This window comes from Vulpes vulpes, chromosome 10 (assembly GCF_048418805.1).
Source record: "Vulpes vulpes isolate BD-2025 chromosome 10, VulVul3, whole genome shotgun sequence".
Lineage (NCBI taxonomy): Eukaryota > Metazoa > Chordata > Mammalia > Carnivora > Canidae > Vulpes > Vulpes vulpes.
Window position 1 is genome coordinate 47,403,129 of NC_132789.1, and position 19,612 is coordinate 47,422,740.

The 19,612-nt window shown below is 35.5% G+C and overlaps 1 protein-coding gene across 28 annotated transcripts in view; it reads right to left on the reverse strand.

Annotated features, from left to right (window-relative positions):
• OSBPL9 (oxysterol binding protein like 9) overlaps positions 1 to 19,612 on the reverse strand; it is a 165,388-nt gene that overhangs the window by 24,348 nt on the left and 121,428 nt on the right. For 19 of the 28 annotated variants that reach the window (XM_072723995.1, XM_025991844.2, XM_025991841.2 and 16 more), the window contains 6 exons: positions 18,802 to 18,897; positions 18,234 to 18,281; positions 16,489 to 16,518; positions 15,608 to 15,658; positions 3,930 to 4,020; positions 2,392 to 2,496 (listed from right to left, as the gene is read on the reverse strand). In XM_072723995.1, coding sequence (XP_072580096.1) covers positions 2,392 to 2,496; positions 3,930 to 4,020; positions 15,608 to 15,655 — 244 coding nt within the window. In that variant the 5' untranslated portion in view covers positions 15,656 to 15,658; positions 16,489 to 16,518; positions 18,234 to 18,281; positions 18,802 to 18,897. Of the gene's footprint in view, positions 1 to 2,391; positions 2,497 to 3,929; positions 4,021 to 5,969; positions 6,009 to 15,607; positions 15,659 to 16,488; positions 16,519 to 18,233; positions 18,282 to 18,801; positions 18,898 to 19,612 lie in introns of all 28 variants that reach the window. The other 9 variants (XM_025991843.2, XM_072723991.1, XM_025991840.2 and 6 more) reach the window with 1 other exon arrangement.

Genomic DNA, 19,612 nt, shown 5'->3' on the forward strand with positions numbered 1-19,612 from the left:
CTAACCTTAAAAAATATATATGTGCCAAAAGTGGCTGTACAAGGATATTCACTGAAGTACTGCTTGTAATAGGAAAATACAGGAAACAACCTAAATGTCTATAAGCAGAGAAACAGGTCATATGTGCACTGGCAGCCACAAAAAGAACACTGTAGACCTAATGGTATAAACACAGAAAGCAGTCTAAATGTTCTGTTAAATGCAAAAAGAAAGACATAGAAACACATGATGTCACTCAGGTTAAAACATTAAGAATACACAATATATTTTCACAAAACTGGAACAAATAATTCTAAAATTTGTAGAGATCCACAGAAAACCCCAAATAGCCAAAGCAGTCCTGGGAAAGAAGAATAAAGTGGAATACCTCCACTTACATTACAATATCAGATTTCAATATATACTACAAAGCTGTAGTAATCAAAACAGTATGGTACTGACACAAAAACAGACATACAGATCAGTGGAACAGAATAGAGATCCCCAAAATGTATTCATGATTATGGAGTCAATTATTCCATGACAAAAGAGGCAAGAACATACACAATGGGTAAAAGACAGTCTCTTCAATAAATGGTGCCTGGAAAACTCGACAGCTGCATGCAAAAAGAATAAAATCGGACCATTGGCTAATACTATACACAAAAATACACTCAAAAATGAATTGAAGATCTAAATGTGAGACTTTCAAGCATAAAAATCCTGGGAGAGAAAACAGGCAGAAATTTCTCTGACATCGGCTGTAGCACATTTTTTCTAGATAAGTCTCCTAAGGGAAGGCAAACAAAAGCAAAAATAAACTATTGGGACTACATAAAAAAAAAAAAAAAAAACCTCTTTTGCACAGTGAAGGAAACTATTGACAAAACAAAAAGACACTGTACTGACTAGGAGAAGATATTTGCAAATGACGTATCTAATAAGGGGTTAATATCCAAAATTATATAAAGAACTTACACAACTCAATATCAAAGGAACAAATAATCTGATTTAAAAAGGGGCAGAGGACTAACATTTTTCCAAAGAAGTCATACAGATGGTCAACAAACATCTCTCATGATTCAATGAAATGCAAATCAAAACCACGATGAGATTTCACCTTATACCAGACAGAATGGCAAGTAATAACAAGTCAAAATGACAAGTGATAACAAGTGCTGGAAACACTAATCCAAAAAGATATACACACCTCTATACGTACTGCGGCATTATGTACAATAGCCAAGATATGGAAGCAACCTAAGGGTCCATCAACAGGTGAAAAAAGAAAGATGTGGTGTGTATACACACAGAGAGAATATTACAGAGTTATAAAAAAGGATGAGATTGTGCCATTTGAGACAACATGGATGAACCTAGAGGGTTATTATGCTAAATGAAATAAGTCTAACTGAGAAAGATAAATACCACATGATTCCACTCATAAGTGGGGAAAAAAAAAAAACCAAAACACCCCACAAATAAACAAACAAAAGGCAGAATCAGACATATAATACAGACAACAAAATGATGGTTGCCAGACAGGAGACAGGTGGAGGGTTGAGCAAAACGGATGAAAGGGAGAGGGAAATACAGAATTCCAGTTATGGATTGAATAAGTCACAGGAATAAAAGGCATAGCATAGGGAATACAGTCAGTAATACTGTAACAGAGACGTAACAGGACAGATGGTAGCAACACACTTGGGAGAACATAGCATAATATATAAACTTGTCAAATCACTAAGTTGTCACCTGAAACTAATGTAACATTGTTAACTATACTCAAGAAAAGACTTGGGGGGCACCTGGGTGGCTCAGTTGGGTTAAGCAGCTGCTTTCAGCTCAGGTCCTGAGACTGAGCCTCACTGTGGGCTCCCTGCTCATCAGGGAGTCTGCTTCTCTTTCTGCCCCTCCTCCTGCTCGTGCTCTCTTTCTCAACTAAATAAATAAATAAAATCTTTAAAATAAGTGAAGTTTTTAAGTAAAAAAACAACAACAACAACAATATAGGTATACACGTACATATGTACATGCAAATACATGTAAACACATGCAAATGAGAGGGAAAAATAAAGGAGACTTTCAGCTTTGTTCTCTATACTTTTGTACTGATTTCTTTACAATAATAAAGTATACAGGTCTGACTCAAGCAAAATTCTTTAAAAAGCCAATAAGATCTTAAAATAAATCTTTTCCTAAGGTAAACAATATCCTGCAATATTTTATTTAAAATGTAATTATTACTAGAGCTTCTGGCTCTATCCACAAAGTATAGAACTGTAATGGTAAAATTATGGTATCTCCATCACAAATATACAACACATTTCACCCTTTTTTCCATCAGTCATCACACACAAATCTTAAATGTTAATGAGTTATGAGAATTAAAGAAATTACACAAATATGTACCTGTACTATTGGGTGTTGGAGTCTGATGATGTCCCAAGGTAGCTAAGACAGGTCCAACTGGTAGGGAGGATGGGCGTTGCTCTGACTTACACAACTGAGCAGGTTCTAGAAGATTTGAACATACAAAAGAAGTTAAGAGAAAAAGCCAAATACATGCGTGTTAACTGCAATTGTATGGAATTCAAAATTCTAAAGATCAGTAATTTTTGAAACTGTCTTCCATTAAGTCAGTCAAGTTCCATGCTACTCCTTCCTGACCTTCCATCCCCTTTAAACTCAATGGTGATATGCTACCAGGTAGTAAGACATTAGGCAGGATATCAAGAGACTGGTCACAGCAGCCAAAATCTCAATAAAAATATTCTATAAAATCAGTAAACACAGGCAGCCCCGGGGGGGGGGGGGGGGCTCAGATATTTAGTGCCACCTTCAGCCCAGGGCACAATCATGGAGACCCAGGATCGAGTACCACGTAGGGCTCCCTGCATGTAGCCTGATTCTCCCTCTGCCTGTGTCTCTGCCTCTCTCTCTTTCTCTGTCTCTCATGAATAAAATCTTTGAAAAAAAATTCAGCAAACACTTCTGATGATAAAGTCTTTCTAAGCATCAAACCACATAAAATCATTTTAAAATAGGGTACATGGGGCACTGGGGTGGCTTAGGCAGTTGAGTGGCTGACTCAATTTCAGCTCAGGGTCATGGGATTGAGCCCTGCATAAGGCTTTGCACTCAGCAGGGAGTCTGCCTGAGATTCTTCCCCTCTCCCGCTTGTACACACATGCGCATGTGCACGCTCTCTCTAAATAAATAAATCTAAAGAAATAAAATAAAATAGGGCAGTAGTACTTCTTTAGCCCCACAAAACATTAAGCTCATTTTCTTAATGAATCCAAATTCACAAAAGGATTTCATGTACTTCTACATATTTTTAAAGGCATTTTTTCATTACAATTTCTGACTTAACTACATCATTGAAAAAACAGAGATGTTGGATGCAACAAAAGGTAAGAAGAACTGGTTACATAGGTATTGTCCCTAAGCCTTCATTTGCTAGTTAAAATACTATTGATCACTCTATACTTAAAAATACACGTCTATCTAATAGGCAGGCATCACAAATGTCATCCTGCCCTTCTATTACCTTAGAGTCCACCATGAAGAAACCATTTGTATTCTTCATAGTTATAAAAAATACCCTAAAATATAAAGTTCCCGGATCACCTTCAAGTAGACCAAGGTAGATTAAGCTTTCCTTGGTAGCACAAATGCTGGGTCATACGATTGTGTCCCACCAGCTAATTCAAGTATTAGTTTTCCTTCCATATCACTTTGAAAATCAAAAGTTATTTCACTGCATTTAAAAAAACCCCAATACCAAAAATATTATCACCTTTCCCAATTCATTTTCTGCTGTACCACTTTGTGACTTCTTTTACTTATTAAAAAACAAAAACAAGCCCTTCAAGATTACTATGACAGCTGTACAAATTAAGCTTTTTCTAATCAATTAATCTGAAATAACTTTGCAAATACCATACCTGGAGGTAAGACAGTCTGGGTGGGCATTGTGTTTATCACAGGTTCCAAGGGACTAGGTTGATATATAGCATCTACAGGATTAATAGTACTCTGAGATAAAGAAACACAGTACAGTTATTTTTAATTAAATGCCCTTTCAGTGCTGACCCTCCCAAATATATGAAATGCCCACACATCTGATAGCAAAGTCCTTAGGGTAGCTATATAGATAAGCGGATCAAAATGGAAAGAGGAAATAAAACACCTCTATGATACAGAAGTCTAAGAGTTTCTATAAAAAAAAAAAAAAGAAAAGAAAAGAAAACCTCAGTAAGGAGGGATAGTGAAAGAATCTCTGTCATATAGGAAGGTAAAGCTAAATGGAAAAACTTGCCAAGAGTTGTAAAACGGTGTGGGAAAATTTTAGGAAGCCAAAACAGTAACTTCTAGATTCAGTTTGGTGCTTGTCACTTAATTCTCAATTCACCACAAATACTGTTTCTCTATCAAAGACAGAGAGAAATGTTCTCTCTTGCTTTGCTATCTTTAAACATTACAACTCTACCTGATGAATGTACTTGCACCACTAGGACTTTATTTATCTTTCCACCTCATACCACTACCACCTTCTATTGTGTCACTGCACACACTGCATAGGCATCTAGTTTTATAGTCACTAAAGGCAAAGAGATACATCTTCTAATTAGGGGGTGCAGAGAAGATGGCTTTCTTTTGGAGGATTAAGAAGAAAAAAAATAAACATGTAGTTGCAATTTTAGAGGAAAAAAAAAGTCTAAATTTTTCTGATTTCAAGCCAAGAACTTATTCTGCCAGCATGATGACATTTTAAAAACAAGACTCCACAGTTTATTGATGTTTTTTTTTACTCGGAGGAGGTGGGTATGTTTAAACTGAGGTCTCTGCCAGAGTAAAGTTTACATCTATCATTTAAAAGACTACACCAGATGAAAACCAAAAAATGAAATAGTCCTTTTCCATGCGGCTGACAGTCTTAACTGATAGCTCAGGAAGAGAGAGAACATTGCAGGAGATTGTATTCATATCTTATAATCGTATTATAACACCATGACTCAAACTCTAAATTCACACTGTGAAAAAAAGATAAAAAATTCCAATGTCTCTAATTCAAATTTTAAAAATACTTATCTCTGGCTTCTTAAGAAATACGCAAACAACATATTTAACTTTTTTACATTTTAAACCAAATATAAAGATAACATGCTTATCCTTTCAAGTATAACCATGAGATGGTTTTGAAGATTTTGAAGAATTTCCAGATCTAGACAAGCTGGCATCTGTAAAGTCTTGGGACAAAAAAGGGAGGGCTGCCTCCTGCTTTAGAAATACAGTCTAAACAGAAGTCATTCAGTTATCATAAACATAGGGTCACTCCAACTACAAATCTTCAAACTCTATTTTCAGATGGGAAATACCAATAATAAAATTTTCTTTTCTTTTTAAAGAAGTTGAATCTAAGGGAAAAGTAAAAAGCTGAGGAGGAGGAAAGAATAAGAAAATGGCTGTGAGAGAAGTCATATTGCAATTTGTTCTAATAAAAACACAAGGTATACCACAATAGCAATGACAGTTAACACAACACGTAAAATCTAAAAGTAAAATAGAAACTGATAAACAATATTAAATAGATTAAGATATGTTTCAATACTGAATCCCTCCCCTTCTGCTTTCATCTGGGAAAAAAAGAAGTTTGACAAGAAATGTAGCATTGTGAGTTATGCCTTAGTCATAAAAGCTGTATTTTCACACCATGATTAACCCTTCATGTTAACACATGCAAAGTGATTCAATCTGAACCAACACTTAGAAAAATTTTAACATTTTCCCTGCAAATGATTGCTGAAAGATGGCCAACTTTAGGAGCTTAAGGAAAATTGCAAGAGTCAACAACAAAAAGCAGTGAGTAGGTGAAGAGAGGAATTTGTGTTGAAAAATGAGTAGAAGTTCAGGTTTCTCCTGACATGACTGGTTATAATGCTCTGCAGAAGTAAAGGGAAACAAAAAGATTAGATTAAACTTACTATAATTCCATCTGCGTGCTTCTCCGCATTACACTGGTCCTTAAGGAAAAATGTTAAAAATATTAACTTCATTCTTTTATTTAAGTCAGTCCTTGTGTACTTTCTTCCCTATTAAGAAACCTTACTTTACTAGTCAGTAACAGTGTTAGAAAACCATTTCTCTGCTTCTACTGAGATTATAATTCCATTTGTACATTGCTAGCCAAACATAATTCTATCATTGGCTACACAACCACCACCAATAGCATGGCAATTATTTTTCTAAACAGATCCTTAATTAAGTTCATTATAGAAATATCCGATGAAGACTGTGTAGTCATATCAGTACCAACTATTAAAAGCAGATATACTAATTTAGGATTGAAGATAATTTTATAGTAAATTTTACCAACTACCCACAACCCTAACACTCTTACTGCACTTTAAAGGTTTAAGAATCAGGGCAGCCCCGGTGGCGCAGCGATTTAGCGCTGCCTGCAGCCCGGGGCAAGATCCTGGGGACCCGGGATGGAGTCCCACATCGGGCTCCCTGCGTGGTGCCTGCTTCTCCTTCTGCCTGTGTCTCTGCCTCTCCCTCTCTGTGTCTCTATGAATAAATAAATAAAATCTTAAAAAAAAAAAAAGTTTAAAGGTATAAGAATCAGGGCAGCCTGGATGGCTCAGCAGTTTAGCACTGCCTTCATCCCAGGGCATGATCCTGGAGACCCGGGATCAAGTCCCACATCAGGCTCCCTGCATGGAGCCTGCTTCTCCCTCTGCCTGTGTCTCTGCCTCTCTCTCTCTCTCTCTCTCTCTCTCTCTCTCTCTGTTTCTCTCATGAATAAATAAACAAAATCTTTAAAAAAATAAATAAAGGTATAAGAATCATATACCCATGGTATCCATGGAATGACCTAGAAGTTAACACTAACAAATATTTTGCATTTATTATTCCAAGTGGAATAATATATTCTACCGATTCTATAACGTAGGTACTACTAATATTGGGCATATGAGAAAAATGAGACAGAGGGTGGAGAGCCAGGATTCCAAGAGTCTGATTTCAGAATTCATGTTCTTAATATGCTATTTTGCCTTGCTTCTCCAAGGATGTACTTCAGGAAGAAGGTGGTGGAAAGTTACCAACACATATTAGGTTCTGTAATTATAATCCATCTATTTGTATTATGTAGATAACATGTTCAATTTTAAATAAAACTGTTTTAAGTTTTAGCTCCTATCAGGAAATTTTAAAGTCTTAAGAGAAATCATTATTTGGTCTTGGCTTTAAACATAATGGCCAAGTTTTATCTCATTTATCTGTAACCTTTTCTTTAACTACTTAGTTTGCTCAGAAATCAATATATTGAAGGGTCAACCATGAGCAATGTGAAGGTTTGGGATTTTTTTTTTTTTTTTTTTAAGTGCAGGTACAAAAAAGCATTGACATAGCAGGCCTGCCTGCTGCTGGCAAGTTAGCCTTTGGCTAATGACTAGGAACTTGGATTTCAGGAGGGTTCCCACCACTGTCTGGTAGAAGAGTGGCTCACTGTGCCTAAACTGTTGGCAAAGAACATGGTTTATGCTGACAACCTGATTTCCTTCTGAAGTCTGGAATCTTGATAAGTGCTAGGAAGAGAGAGCTTACATGACAAGGTCCCAACAAAAACCATGTTGAGGCTTTAATGAGCTTCCCTGGTAGACAACATTTTACATATGTTGTCACAATTTGTTACTGGAAGAACTAAGCACATTCTGTGAGTCTACTGGGAGAAGACATTTGGAAGCTTGTGCATTGGTTTCCTCTGAATTTTGCCTTATGTGCCTTTCCCCTTTGCTGATAATGCTTTGGGTCCCTTGCTCTAATAAAGGATAGCTATGAATATGACTATACACTGTGTCCTGTGAGTCCTACAAGCAAATCATCAAGATCATCAAACCTAAAGGTGGTCTTTGGGAACTTCCAGCACAGTCGGTATCTTTTACATATCCTTGAGAATAACTGCACTTTGTTAACTGTGTAATTCATGCTGAGGTTTTCCCCTATTTGCAAAATTAACTATATATTTAGAATATATATTGAATATATATATACTATATGTTCAAAGTTTCAGTTAATTCTTAATAGACACAGTTGAAAATAAATTATTAAGAAGAAAGAAATTTAAAGTTTCTTGCTCAGACGGCATTTTAATTCTGGCTTTTCCTTATTAATTTCTATATATTAAATTGATTTTTCCAAAGGGTTTCTTGGAAAGAAATATTACATACATGTGATAGATTAAAATTTCCAGAAATGGCCCCAACAAGAGAGACTGTTCATGTCCCTTACCCTAGAACCTTAGGTGGGCCTTTGTGATGGTCTCTACCAGTAAGTACCACAGAAAGTGACTATATGTGATTTCTAAGACAAGGTCATGAAAATGTTACAAACTTTCACCAAGTTTTCTAGGAAACCAACCACCATACTGTGAAAAAACCCAAGCAGCTACATGGAGAAGAATCTAGGCTCCCAACTGAACTTTCCAGGCATATGAGTGAACCACCTTGAAAGTAAATAAATCCTCTAGCCCCACATCAAGTCATTACAGATGACATTGCATGAAACAGAAACAAGTCATGAAGTCTACCCAAATTGCATATTTGAAAGCAAAATTTAAATTACTGTTGCTATTTTAAGAAACTCAGCTTAGACTAGTTTGTTATGCAGTGATTGATTACTGATATATTACAATAGATATATGTATATTATCTAAGAAAACCACGACTTTTAATTGTGGTATAATTTAAAATAAACTTCAGTATCTGACAAACTTTTTCCCCAAATGTTCTCAATTAATAATGTATGCTACCTACAGCATATTTTAAACTAGGGTTCATTATTTTTGCTACTGTTGTGGTTTGTCTTTTAAGGCATAGTCAAATCATAGACTATTAAATGCCTTATCATTCTCATCATGTACTTTAGGGATTTTGTTCTATTACCTAAAAAGGCTATATTCATCCCCGCCTTACCCCCACTTCCATCCTTCTTTTTAAAAAATTGTTTTGTTTTTGTTTCGTAACCTTTAATCAGGTTCTGTTAAAGCTAAATCTCAAGAATTACTGAACTCAAGATTTGACTGCATTCAATATGAATTATGTTAAAGAAACAAAGGTTCTTTTTTTTTTCAAAGCAAAGGTTCTAATGCTACTTCCCACTTAACCTATCTGTATGTTTATCTGGTTATAAATCCCTCAATCCTTAATACAAAAGCTATTCTCCAAATATACCAGCATGACTGAGATCTGGAAATGTGATAATGAACAAAAACATCAGCACAACATAATTTGATAAGACTTCTGACCAAAATTATAGACTTCAGTTTTTTAAAACCATGTCTACCAACAAAATATATGAAATATACCCTCATCTCTGTAATAAGGCAATGTAGTCTAGTTAAAAACTCCCTTAATTATGGACCAACTAACACACTTACCAATTATATGAAACAAAACAAAACAAAACAAAACACACAAATTCAAGTTTGATTAGATTCAACAAATGAGGCTAGGACAACTGGATATCCACAGGCAGAAAAATACATTATCATTTTTTTTTAGGTTTTATTTATTCATGAGAGACATAGAAAGAGAGCCAGAAACACAGGCAGAGGGAGGAGAAGCAGGCTCCATGCAGGTAGCCAGATGTGGGACTCAATCCCGGGAACCCGGGATCCAGGCCCTGAGCCGAAGGCAGACATTCAACCGCTGAGCCACCCAGGCATTCCCAGAAAAAGACATTTAGACCCCTACCTCACATTACAAAGATGAACTCAAAGTGGATGACATACAAATATAGCTAAAACTATAAAACTCTTCGAAGAAAAAGGAATAAATCTTTGTGATCTAGGATTAGGCAACAACAGATAAGCCACCAAAGGCACAAACAATAGAAGATTGATAAACTAGACTTCATAAAAAATAAAAATACGCATGCTACTCAGGACAATATCAAGAAAGTGAAAAGGTCAACCCACAAACCTGGAGAAAAGTATGCAAATCATGTCTGATAAAGATTTGTATTTAGAACATATAAAATCACTCCTACAACTCAATGAGATTGAAAAGAACCCAACTAAAACATCAGCAAAGAATTTTAATAGACATTTCTCCAAGGATAAATAAATGGCTAAAAAGCACATGAAAAGATGTTCAACATCACTATTCCTTAGGAAAATGCAAATGAAAACCACAAGATACCACACCACTAGAATGGCTACAACAACAACAACAAAAAAAAACAATGACAGGAGTGATATATATAGGTTCCATGGATCTATTATTCATTAATTAAAGTATAGCTGACAATGTTATATTAGTTTCAGATGTACAACACAATAATTCGACAAGTCTATACATTATGCTATGCTTACCGCAAGTGCAAATACCATTTGTCACCATGGTATTATAATACCATTGAGTATATTCCCTATACTGTACCTTTCATCCCCATGACTTACTCAATTCCATGACTGAAAGCTGGTACCTCGCACTCCCCTTCACTCATTTTTCCCACTCCCCTAATTTCCCCTCCTCTCTGGCAACCACCAACTGTTCTCTGCATTTATGGGTTTGTTTCTGCTTTTGTTTGTTCATTTGTTTTGTTTTTCAGATTCCAAAAAGTAAAATCATGTGGTATTTACAGTTGACCATAAGATACAAGCATTATCCAGGTAGACTGATCCAATTTCATGAGCTATTAATATTAAAAGCAAAACTTTCCCTGGCTAGTGCCAGAAGAAAAGGTCAAAAATGTAAACGATGAGAAGGATAGGCTAGGCTAGGTCACCCACTGGCTGTGAAAATGGGGAGAGTCTGTGCAAGGGCCAGAGAGAGGTCTTTAGTTGCTGGCAGTGAATTATAGCTAACAACTATCAAGGATATGGGGACTTCAGTCCTACAACAAAGACCTGAATAAGCCTGGAAGTGGATTCTTTCCCAGAGCCTCCAGATCTAGAACCTTGATTTGGGCCTTGTGATATCCTTAAGCATAGAATCCAGCCCAGTCACTTTAGAGTCTGATCTACAGAACTGTGAGCTAATAAATGAGTGCTGTTTTAAGTCACCAAAAAAAAAAAAAAAAAAAAAAAAGAAGAAGAAGAAGAAAATCACAAACATTGGTGAGTATGTTAAGAAAATGGAATTGTAACAACACACTGTGAGAATGTAAAATGGTGTGGCTGCTTTGAAAAGTAGCTTAGCAGTTTCTAAAAAAGCTAGACACAAGAGTTACCATATGACCCTATTAATGCCAATTCCAGGTATAAAGTTAAAAGAAACGGAAATACACCTCCACACAAAGCCATTATAATGACATTCATTGCAGTATTATTTATAATGGCCAAAAAAAATTGGAAAGAACCCAAAAGTCTATCAACTGATGAATAAACAAAATGTGTTATATCCTTTCAATAGAATATTATTCAGAAATGAAAAGGAATTAAGTTCTGACGCATGCTACATGAGTGACTTTATAGTATGTAAATATCAATAAATCTTTTTAAAAAGTCTAATGAGATATTTATAAACACTTATGGAAAAAAATTCTACAAAAGAAAAATGTCCTGGAGAGAGAACCTGAGATCCAGACAACTTAAATATACAACCTACTTTGAAAGGATAATCTAGACCTGTACATACTGTCCAGTGTGGGAACTACTAGTCACACATGGCTATTGAGCACTTGAAATGGAGCTAGTTCAGATTGTAAAATACAACCAAGATACTGAAAACTCAGTACAAGAAAAAAAGATAGAATATGAAGTTTCTCACTAATGAATTTTTATATTGCTTATGTTGAAATGATTTTGGATATATTGGGTTAAATAAAATGCAGTGTTAAAATTAATTTCACTTGCTTATATGAGTTGTGGCATATGGTCTTATCACCTAATCTCTGGTCAAGTCCTCAGATGCAGGGCCTCCCAGATTATTTCCACTCTATTCTACCTCCCTCACCTTCTTCCACAGTTTCCCATGAAACACCAGCTGTCTCCATCTATGGTACAAAGAACAAATTCTGAACTAACAGAGCCCACCTGAAAATCTCACTAACCAAGTAATGCCCAAATTTTGCTGCATATTACAACCACCTGGGAGTTTAAAATCCCAAAGCGCAGGTGATACCCCATAGCAATTACCACACAATGTCTGGGAGTGGGAGCCAGGCATGAGACTTGTTAAAGATCTCCAGATGATTCTAATGGATAGCAAAATTCAGGAACCAATGCATTATTAATCATTGAGGCAGGAGGGAAACTTCTGGTAGTGAGAATTAAAGAATCAAAACTGGAAGGAGTTTAAAAATCCTACCTATATAGCATGCTGCTTCTGACAAGCTAATACTGGGGTCCCTGGGTGGATCAGTTGGTTAGGCATCTGCCTTAGGCTCAGGCCATGTTCCCAGGGTCCTGGGATCGAGTCCTACAGCAGGCTCCCTGTGAGAAGCCTGCTTCTCCCTCTCCCTCTGCCTGCTGTTCCCCTACTTGTGCTCTGTCAAATAAATAAATAAAGCCCTTTAAAAAATAAATTTAAAAAGCTAATACTAAATAAATTCCAAATAATAGAGGTATCAAATTGACTATCTTCTTATATTCCTATATTCCTTTGGGGTCTCAGGTGGCAATCTCTCTCTCAAAGTAGCTGATTTCAATATTTTATTAACCTATCAATGAAGAATAGTCCTCCAAAATGACTGTAACAACTTATATTCCCATCAGTATTAGAAGTTCTGCAATGTTTACCAACAGCACAACAGAGAAGTGGCTAAATAAAAAAAATCATAAAGTGGAAACTGTGCAGCCATTAAAAATTATGTATTAGAAACATCCACTCAAAATTCACAATTATCAGGTCCCTACTATGTGGCAGGCAACTGTTCTAAGCACTGAGGATAAGTGGTGTAATGGAGTGAATATTTGTGTGTCCCTACCTCTCACCACCAAATTCAGAAGCCCTACCCTCAGTATGGCTATATTTGGAGATGGGGCCTCTAATGAAGTAAATTATGGTTAAATAAGGTCCTAAAGATGGGGCCCTGACCCAGTAAGTGTCCTTATAAGATACCAGAGAAGTCTCCTCATCCTCTCTCTCCCTACTCTCCCTCTTTCCCCTTCTATTCCTCCCCACTCTCTCTCTCTCCTCTCTCTCTGTTCTTTGTGCATGTACCAAGCAAAGGCCGTGTGAGGACATACTGAGATGGTGGCTATCTACAAGTTTGATTCCCCTCACAGGGAATCAAATTGGCAGGAACCTTGATCTTCAACTTCTAGCCTCTAAAGCTGTGAGAAAATAAATTTCTGTTCTTTAAGCCACCCAGTCTGTGGAGGTTTGTTATGGCAGCCCAAGCAGACTAATACAATGGTAAACAAAGTCCTTAAGGAGATTATAAATCAGGTTGCAGAGAGACAATAAACAAGATATCATATAATTTGGGCCAGTAATGCAAGACCTCTCATCACAAATGAGAGGTTAGAGATTATTTTAGAGTGGTCAGGAAGATCTCTTCAAAGAGATTTCATGTGGGTGGAAATCTGAATAAAGTGAGGGAGTGAGTCTTGGAAATCTGGGGTAAGTTCTTTCCAGGTAGTGTGGAAAGCAAATACAAATCCATGAAGCAGAAAAAGTCTGGCCTGTGAAAAGGAAAACAAGCCAGTGTTGTTGGAATAGTGTAATCAAGTGAGGGTAGATGAGATGTGAGAGAGTAACGATGGTTCAAATGATTTAAGTTACTGTAAGTAGTTTAGATTCCATTCCAAGGGAGATGGGAAACCATTTAGGAGGATTTGAGCAGGTAAGTGAAATGGTCTGATTTACATTTAGAGATACACAGAGTTTTTTTTTTTTTTAATTTTTATTTATTTATTTATGATAGTCACACAGAGAGAGAGAGAGGAGCAGAGACATAGGCAGAGGGAGAAGCAGGCTCCATGCACCGGGAGCCCGACGTGGGATTCGATCCCGGGTCTCCAGGATCGTGCCCTGGGCCCAAGGCAGGCGCTAAACCGCTGTGCCACCCAGGGATCCCACACAGAGTTTATATAGAGTACATGTATAACTTAAGGGATGTGTTTGTACATTAAAAGCCATGAAAAGGGATCCCTGGGTGGCTTGGCGGTTTAGCGCCTGCCTTTGGCCCAGGGCATGATCCTGGAGACCTGGGATCGAGTCCCACATCAGGCTCCCTGCATGGAGCCTGCTTCTCCCTCTGCCTGTGTCTCTGCCTCTCGCCCTCTCACTGTGTCTCTCATGAATAAATAAAATCTTTATTAAAAAAAAAAAAAAAAAGAAAAAAAATCCATGAAAAACTTCCTTCTAAAAAGAGTTAAAAACCCAAATTCCATTTACTTAATCTATGTTACCCATTCTGAAGGACCTTGAAATGTAACTATCAAGCTGGGCTAAAGAAAACAGAGTAGGAGGTATAGACTAAATAGTAGAAACTACTAGGGGCAGTTCACTGGCTTGGTCAGTGAAGCGTGCAGCTCTTGATCTCAGGGTTGTGAGTTTGAGCCCCCATGTTGGATGTAGAGATTACTTAAAAAATATATTCTGATCCACATAAGTAGATGAAAAATTTAGACACATACACAGGAATCAGACAAGAGTTGTCACAAAAAAACCCCAAAAAACCCTAGAAAGTGAACACAAGCCCTTATGTTGTGACACTTTAATACTGAATCAGCCTCAAAAGAAAATGACACTGCCCCCTTTATTTATATGATATCCTTACTATCTAAGTACAAATGGACTGTCCTATAAGATTATATCATTATTAACAATGCTAGGTAAAAAGTGACCATTATTGGGCAAACAAATACAACTGAGTAGGTAAAATAGGCCAGTAATTAAAAACTCATGCAAACATCCCAATAGTAGCCTCTTATTGGCAGATGAACTGCCTGCCCACCCTCTTCAAGCCACTAGCTGGAAATATAGAGGTACAGTCAGGTAGAAATAACGGGAGCGGAATTTCCTTTTTAATTCTTATTTTCAAACACTAAAATGCTTATTTTGCAAAATACAAAGCAATCAAATCTATATTTAAGTTGAATACACCAACATTTTTCAGAAAAGCAGGCACAATAGCCATGAAATTTTTACTGAACCACAACAATTCAAAATACATTTTGTGGTATGAATAAAGAACAGCAATTTAAAGTAGTGGTTCACTAATGTAGTTTAGTACCAGAAAAAAAATCTACAACACAATTAATAAATATGTATCTTTATTAATACTCCTTATTATGGATGAGAAAAAGAACTCTTGCTAAAATTTAATTTCTTTTCTAAGAAAAACTTTTCAGTGAAAGGTTTTACAAAATAGATCCTTGCTCCAAGTAGTGATAATGTATAAAATGAACAAAGGGATAAGTAATTCAAATGTGCTCCCCTCCTTCCCAGTCATTGGGTCAGAAATTACCATGTCAAAAACAGGAACATGCTACCAAGGTAATATCCCAGTACAACAGTTGTTCAATAGTACCAGGAACCTCACAATACAATTTACCGTAGAAAAGTATATATTTCAGAAACAAGTCGTCTTCTATTAAAGAAAAACACCATTATAATTTTTAAATCTCATTAAATGCAAGTAATAAAAAGTAAAATTTACTTACTTTAGCAATCTGCAGCAACACGATGCAGTGTTTAATTGATTCTACCATGCTCTGTAAAAACAGAACACTGATTTTAGGATCTTGCATCAAATAAAACAGTCATATGACATTAAAGCTTATAATAAAAAAAAAATCAGTTCAGATGTACAGGATTTAATTCCATAATACACAAGAAATACCCTCTCTGAATATTCAGTGGGTTCTAATATACTGATAGTGTCAGATGAAGTTATCATTAGCAATTCTATAAAGAATGCAAAAAAATTGCTCATTTATACTAAATAACATTCTAACTGGTTTTTCAATACTTCAAAAAGAAAAAGATGTGAGTCTGATTAACTTCCAAATTCTTAGATCAATAGCAAGCAATCCCAGTGTAAATTTCTAAAACATCTATTCAAGACTTTTATGGAATTATGAAGGTTAAAGGATCTATCACAATATAGGTGAACCTAGAATACTACTACTTTGCCTGTTATTAAAAGTGCTTTTGTCAAACTACAAATCTTATTAGTAGCCTATTATATAATGTCAGAAGACCAGTACATCAGAAAACTTGAATCACAATATGTTTTAATTATAGAAAAGAGAATATATGTTGTGCACGGATGACACCTTTTATCCAAGGATCTTAGACAAGACCAGAAACAGATAAAATGGTATATAAAATGAATTTTAGTTAGATTATTCAAGTCCTTTTAATTCCTTTATAAAATTATAAAATTATAAACACCCTTGCAAAAATTTATAAAAATTAAAATCTCAATTGCTCCTATTAACAGAGCAATTTATTAATTTAAGCAGCAGTTTAAAATAGAAATAACACCTTAAAGCACTTTCTAATGCAAAGAGTTTTAGAGTTTACTAAACACATAACTTACATTTGTTGTTTCTTTGAGAGTTTCAATTTTCTGTGAAAAATGAGAAGTTTAAATGAAAATAATCAAAAGCCCAAAGAAGTACCATCACTGTTTTTTAGTGGTCATTTAAAGAATTTTACCAAAATGTACCCATTACTCCAAGCAAGTGGAGGCAAGTTGGGATGGGAGTACCTTCTGTTATACTTTTAAAAACTTAAACATTTAAACAAAAATTCAAACATTTATGGATTAAATCCTCAAATAAGATTCGTGTGATTCAAGATTTGTAATAATAACACAAAACATTAAATAATAACACAAAACATTATTATTCCTTATATGGAAAAAAGCTGTCTTTTTTATAGACTCACTATGTGCTTTAAAAATATTTGTTCTACATAGTAATTTGAAGGGGCACATGCACCCCAATGTTTATAACATCAATCTCCACAATAGCCAAAACATGAAAAGAACCCAGAAGTCCATCAACAGATGAATGGATAAAGCAGTGGTGTGTGTATACACACACACACACACACACACACACACACACACACACACAGAGGAATATCACTCAGCCATCAAAAAGAACAAAATCTTGCCATGTGCAATGACGTGGATAGAGCTAGAGTGTATTATGCTAAGCAAAATAAGAAAGTCAGAGAAAGACAAACATATGATTTCACTCATATGTGAAATTTAAGAAACAAAACTGATGAACATAGGGAGGGAAGGAAAAATAACATAAGATGGAAACAGAATGGGAGATAAACCATTTGAGACTCTTTACTATAGTTTGCTGGAGGGAATATGGGTGAGGGATGAGATAAGTGGATGATGGGCATTAAGGAGGCATTTGATGTAATGACCACTGGGTGTTATATGCAACTGATGAATCTCTAAACTCTACCTCAGAAACTAATAATACACTATATGTTAATTAAATTCAATTTAAGTAAAAAATTTCAAAAAAACACTTCTTTTAGAATCACCTTAAACTTTGACTAGTTGCTTAAAAATGAAATGGAGCTAAATTCCAAACCTTAGAATGGAAGGGGAGCTAAACATGAGTTACTACAAGTACTATTACCAAAGTATAAAAGAGCCAGACACAAAGCTATGGTCAAAAGAAACACAAAAATATAAATGATACTGCATTAGGAAACCTAGTCAAGGAGGAAATACATTAATTGGAAAAAAGAAAACAATATTCAAACTACAAAGTAATTCTCAGAAATTCAAGGGTGGGGGGGCAGTAGTGGAACCACTATTAAAGCAACACTCAGGGGGCACCTGGCTGGCTCAGTAGATAGAGCATGCAACTTTTATATCCAAGTTGGGTATAGTGAAGTGGCTTAAAAATAAAATCTTAAAAAAATAATAACAAAGCAATCCTCGTTTTGTCTCCTCATCTGTGGCTTCCAGCTTATTCTGTAAATTCTTACCAGCTGATTTACTAATATCTAAAGTGACCACATATCAATTTAATAAAATAACTGTCTTCAACATTTAAAACCTCAAAAGGAAAGAACTTAATCCTAGGAAGGTGGTACTCACAAAAAGGGCATCACATTAAAATTTTTGTTTAATTGTGAAATCAACATAGAAAATCACCAGAAAACTCCCCCATGAATTCTATATGGTAGTACCATCATAAATAGTCAGTAGTACTATCATAGTAGCCAAAAACCCCTGAGGTCCTTCTGTTCTCTAAAAGGCTCTTGGTTTTAAAATAGTTAAGGCAAAATAATGACTATAGAACTTACCTTTCTCTGTTCATCATCTTTGCAGTTTTGAAGTTTGTCATCAAAAAGCTACAGGATTAAAAAGAAAATGATTATAGTATCAAGCCATTTTACTATACTGTATATATTTACTAAACATAGAAAAAAGCATACATCCAAGTTTATCAACAAGCCATTTGCTTCCCAGGACTTTTGCTTGTAATTAATTTTAAAGTAGGAACTGAAGGAGACAATTTCATTAATGATAAATGAAGTTAGAGAAATCACCTCCCCCAACCCTCCTCCTCAAAATGGAAAAACCAAGGTCTCAGAAATTGAGCTACTTTAAAATTTACCAGTTTCACAGAATTTTAAAACAGAACATGCTAATGTTCTAATTATGTCTACGTATTTACTTTTTTAATGACAAAAAAGTACATTATACACACACACTACTTATCAATATACTCAAAGGCAAAGATCTTTGAATAAATCACCCAGATCTTTTAGTATGTCAGCTTTAAATCAGATAATTTTTTACACTCAAAATCAGGCTTGTTAATAACATTTACTACTTTATACCAATTCAGTATATAAACTAATACCATACCTTTAATTGGTCTATCAAGATTTGTAGGTAAGCATCAGCCTCTGTAAGTTTCTTATCAAAGTCTTGGACACTAGGAACAAATCCTGAATCCAAACCCTAGAGAAAAAGAAAATTTGTAATAAATCTACCAGAACCCTAGCAATGTTTAACAGTACAGAAGATACTTCATCCTTCATATATGACATTTCAATTTTTAAAATAAAAATAGTACTTTTATATAAATAATAGGTATACTTAAATTATCCAAGAATAGTGATACATCAATCTCTCTCATGAACTTCTAGCTGTTCCCTTATCAAACACGTGCTGCTGCTTAAATTAGGATTTACCCTGCTCTTCAATCACTTTCCTCTCTCCTGCAAAATTACTTCCAGTAACCTCCAGAGCACCAGTAATTTAGCTGAAGGACCTAGGTTACCACCTAGATTACCTCCTATTTTACCTCCACTTTTTGTTGGATTCCTCCAGTCCCTTAATCTTAACTTCATACTCTATTTAGTTCTCCCATTCCCTAACCCACCCCATTAGTTCTGATGCCTTCTCCTCCTCCCTTATTAAAAGAAAAAAGAATCTCAAAATTCTCACCTCTTCTAAGAAGAAGGCCCTCTAAGTGAAATTGACAACACTTTTGTCTTAAGTTTCCTACTCACATTCACCCTTGGCATGAACACTACACTCTGGACATGGTGTAAATGTTTATTTATTTAGGGGGCCCACTTATTTCTCAGTTTAACAGTCCAGTATTTGCATGTCCTACTTTGTGTATAATAAAAAATTTTAAACTTCAAGAGCATGATTCCTATGTTTTAAC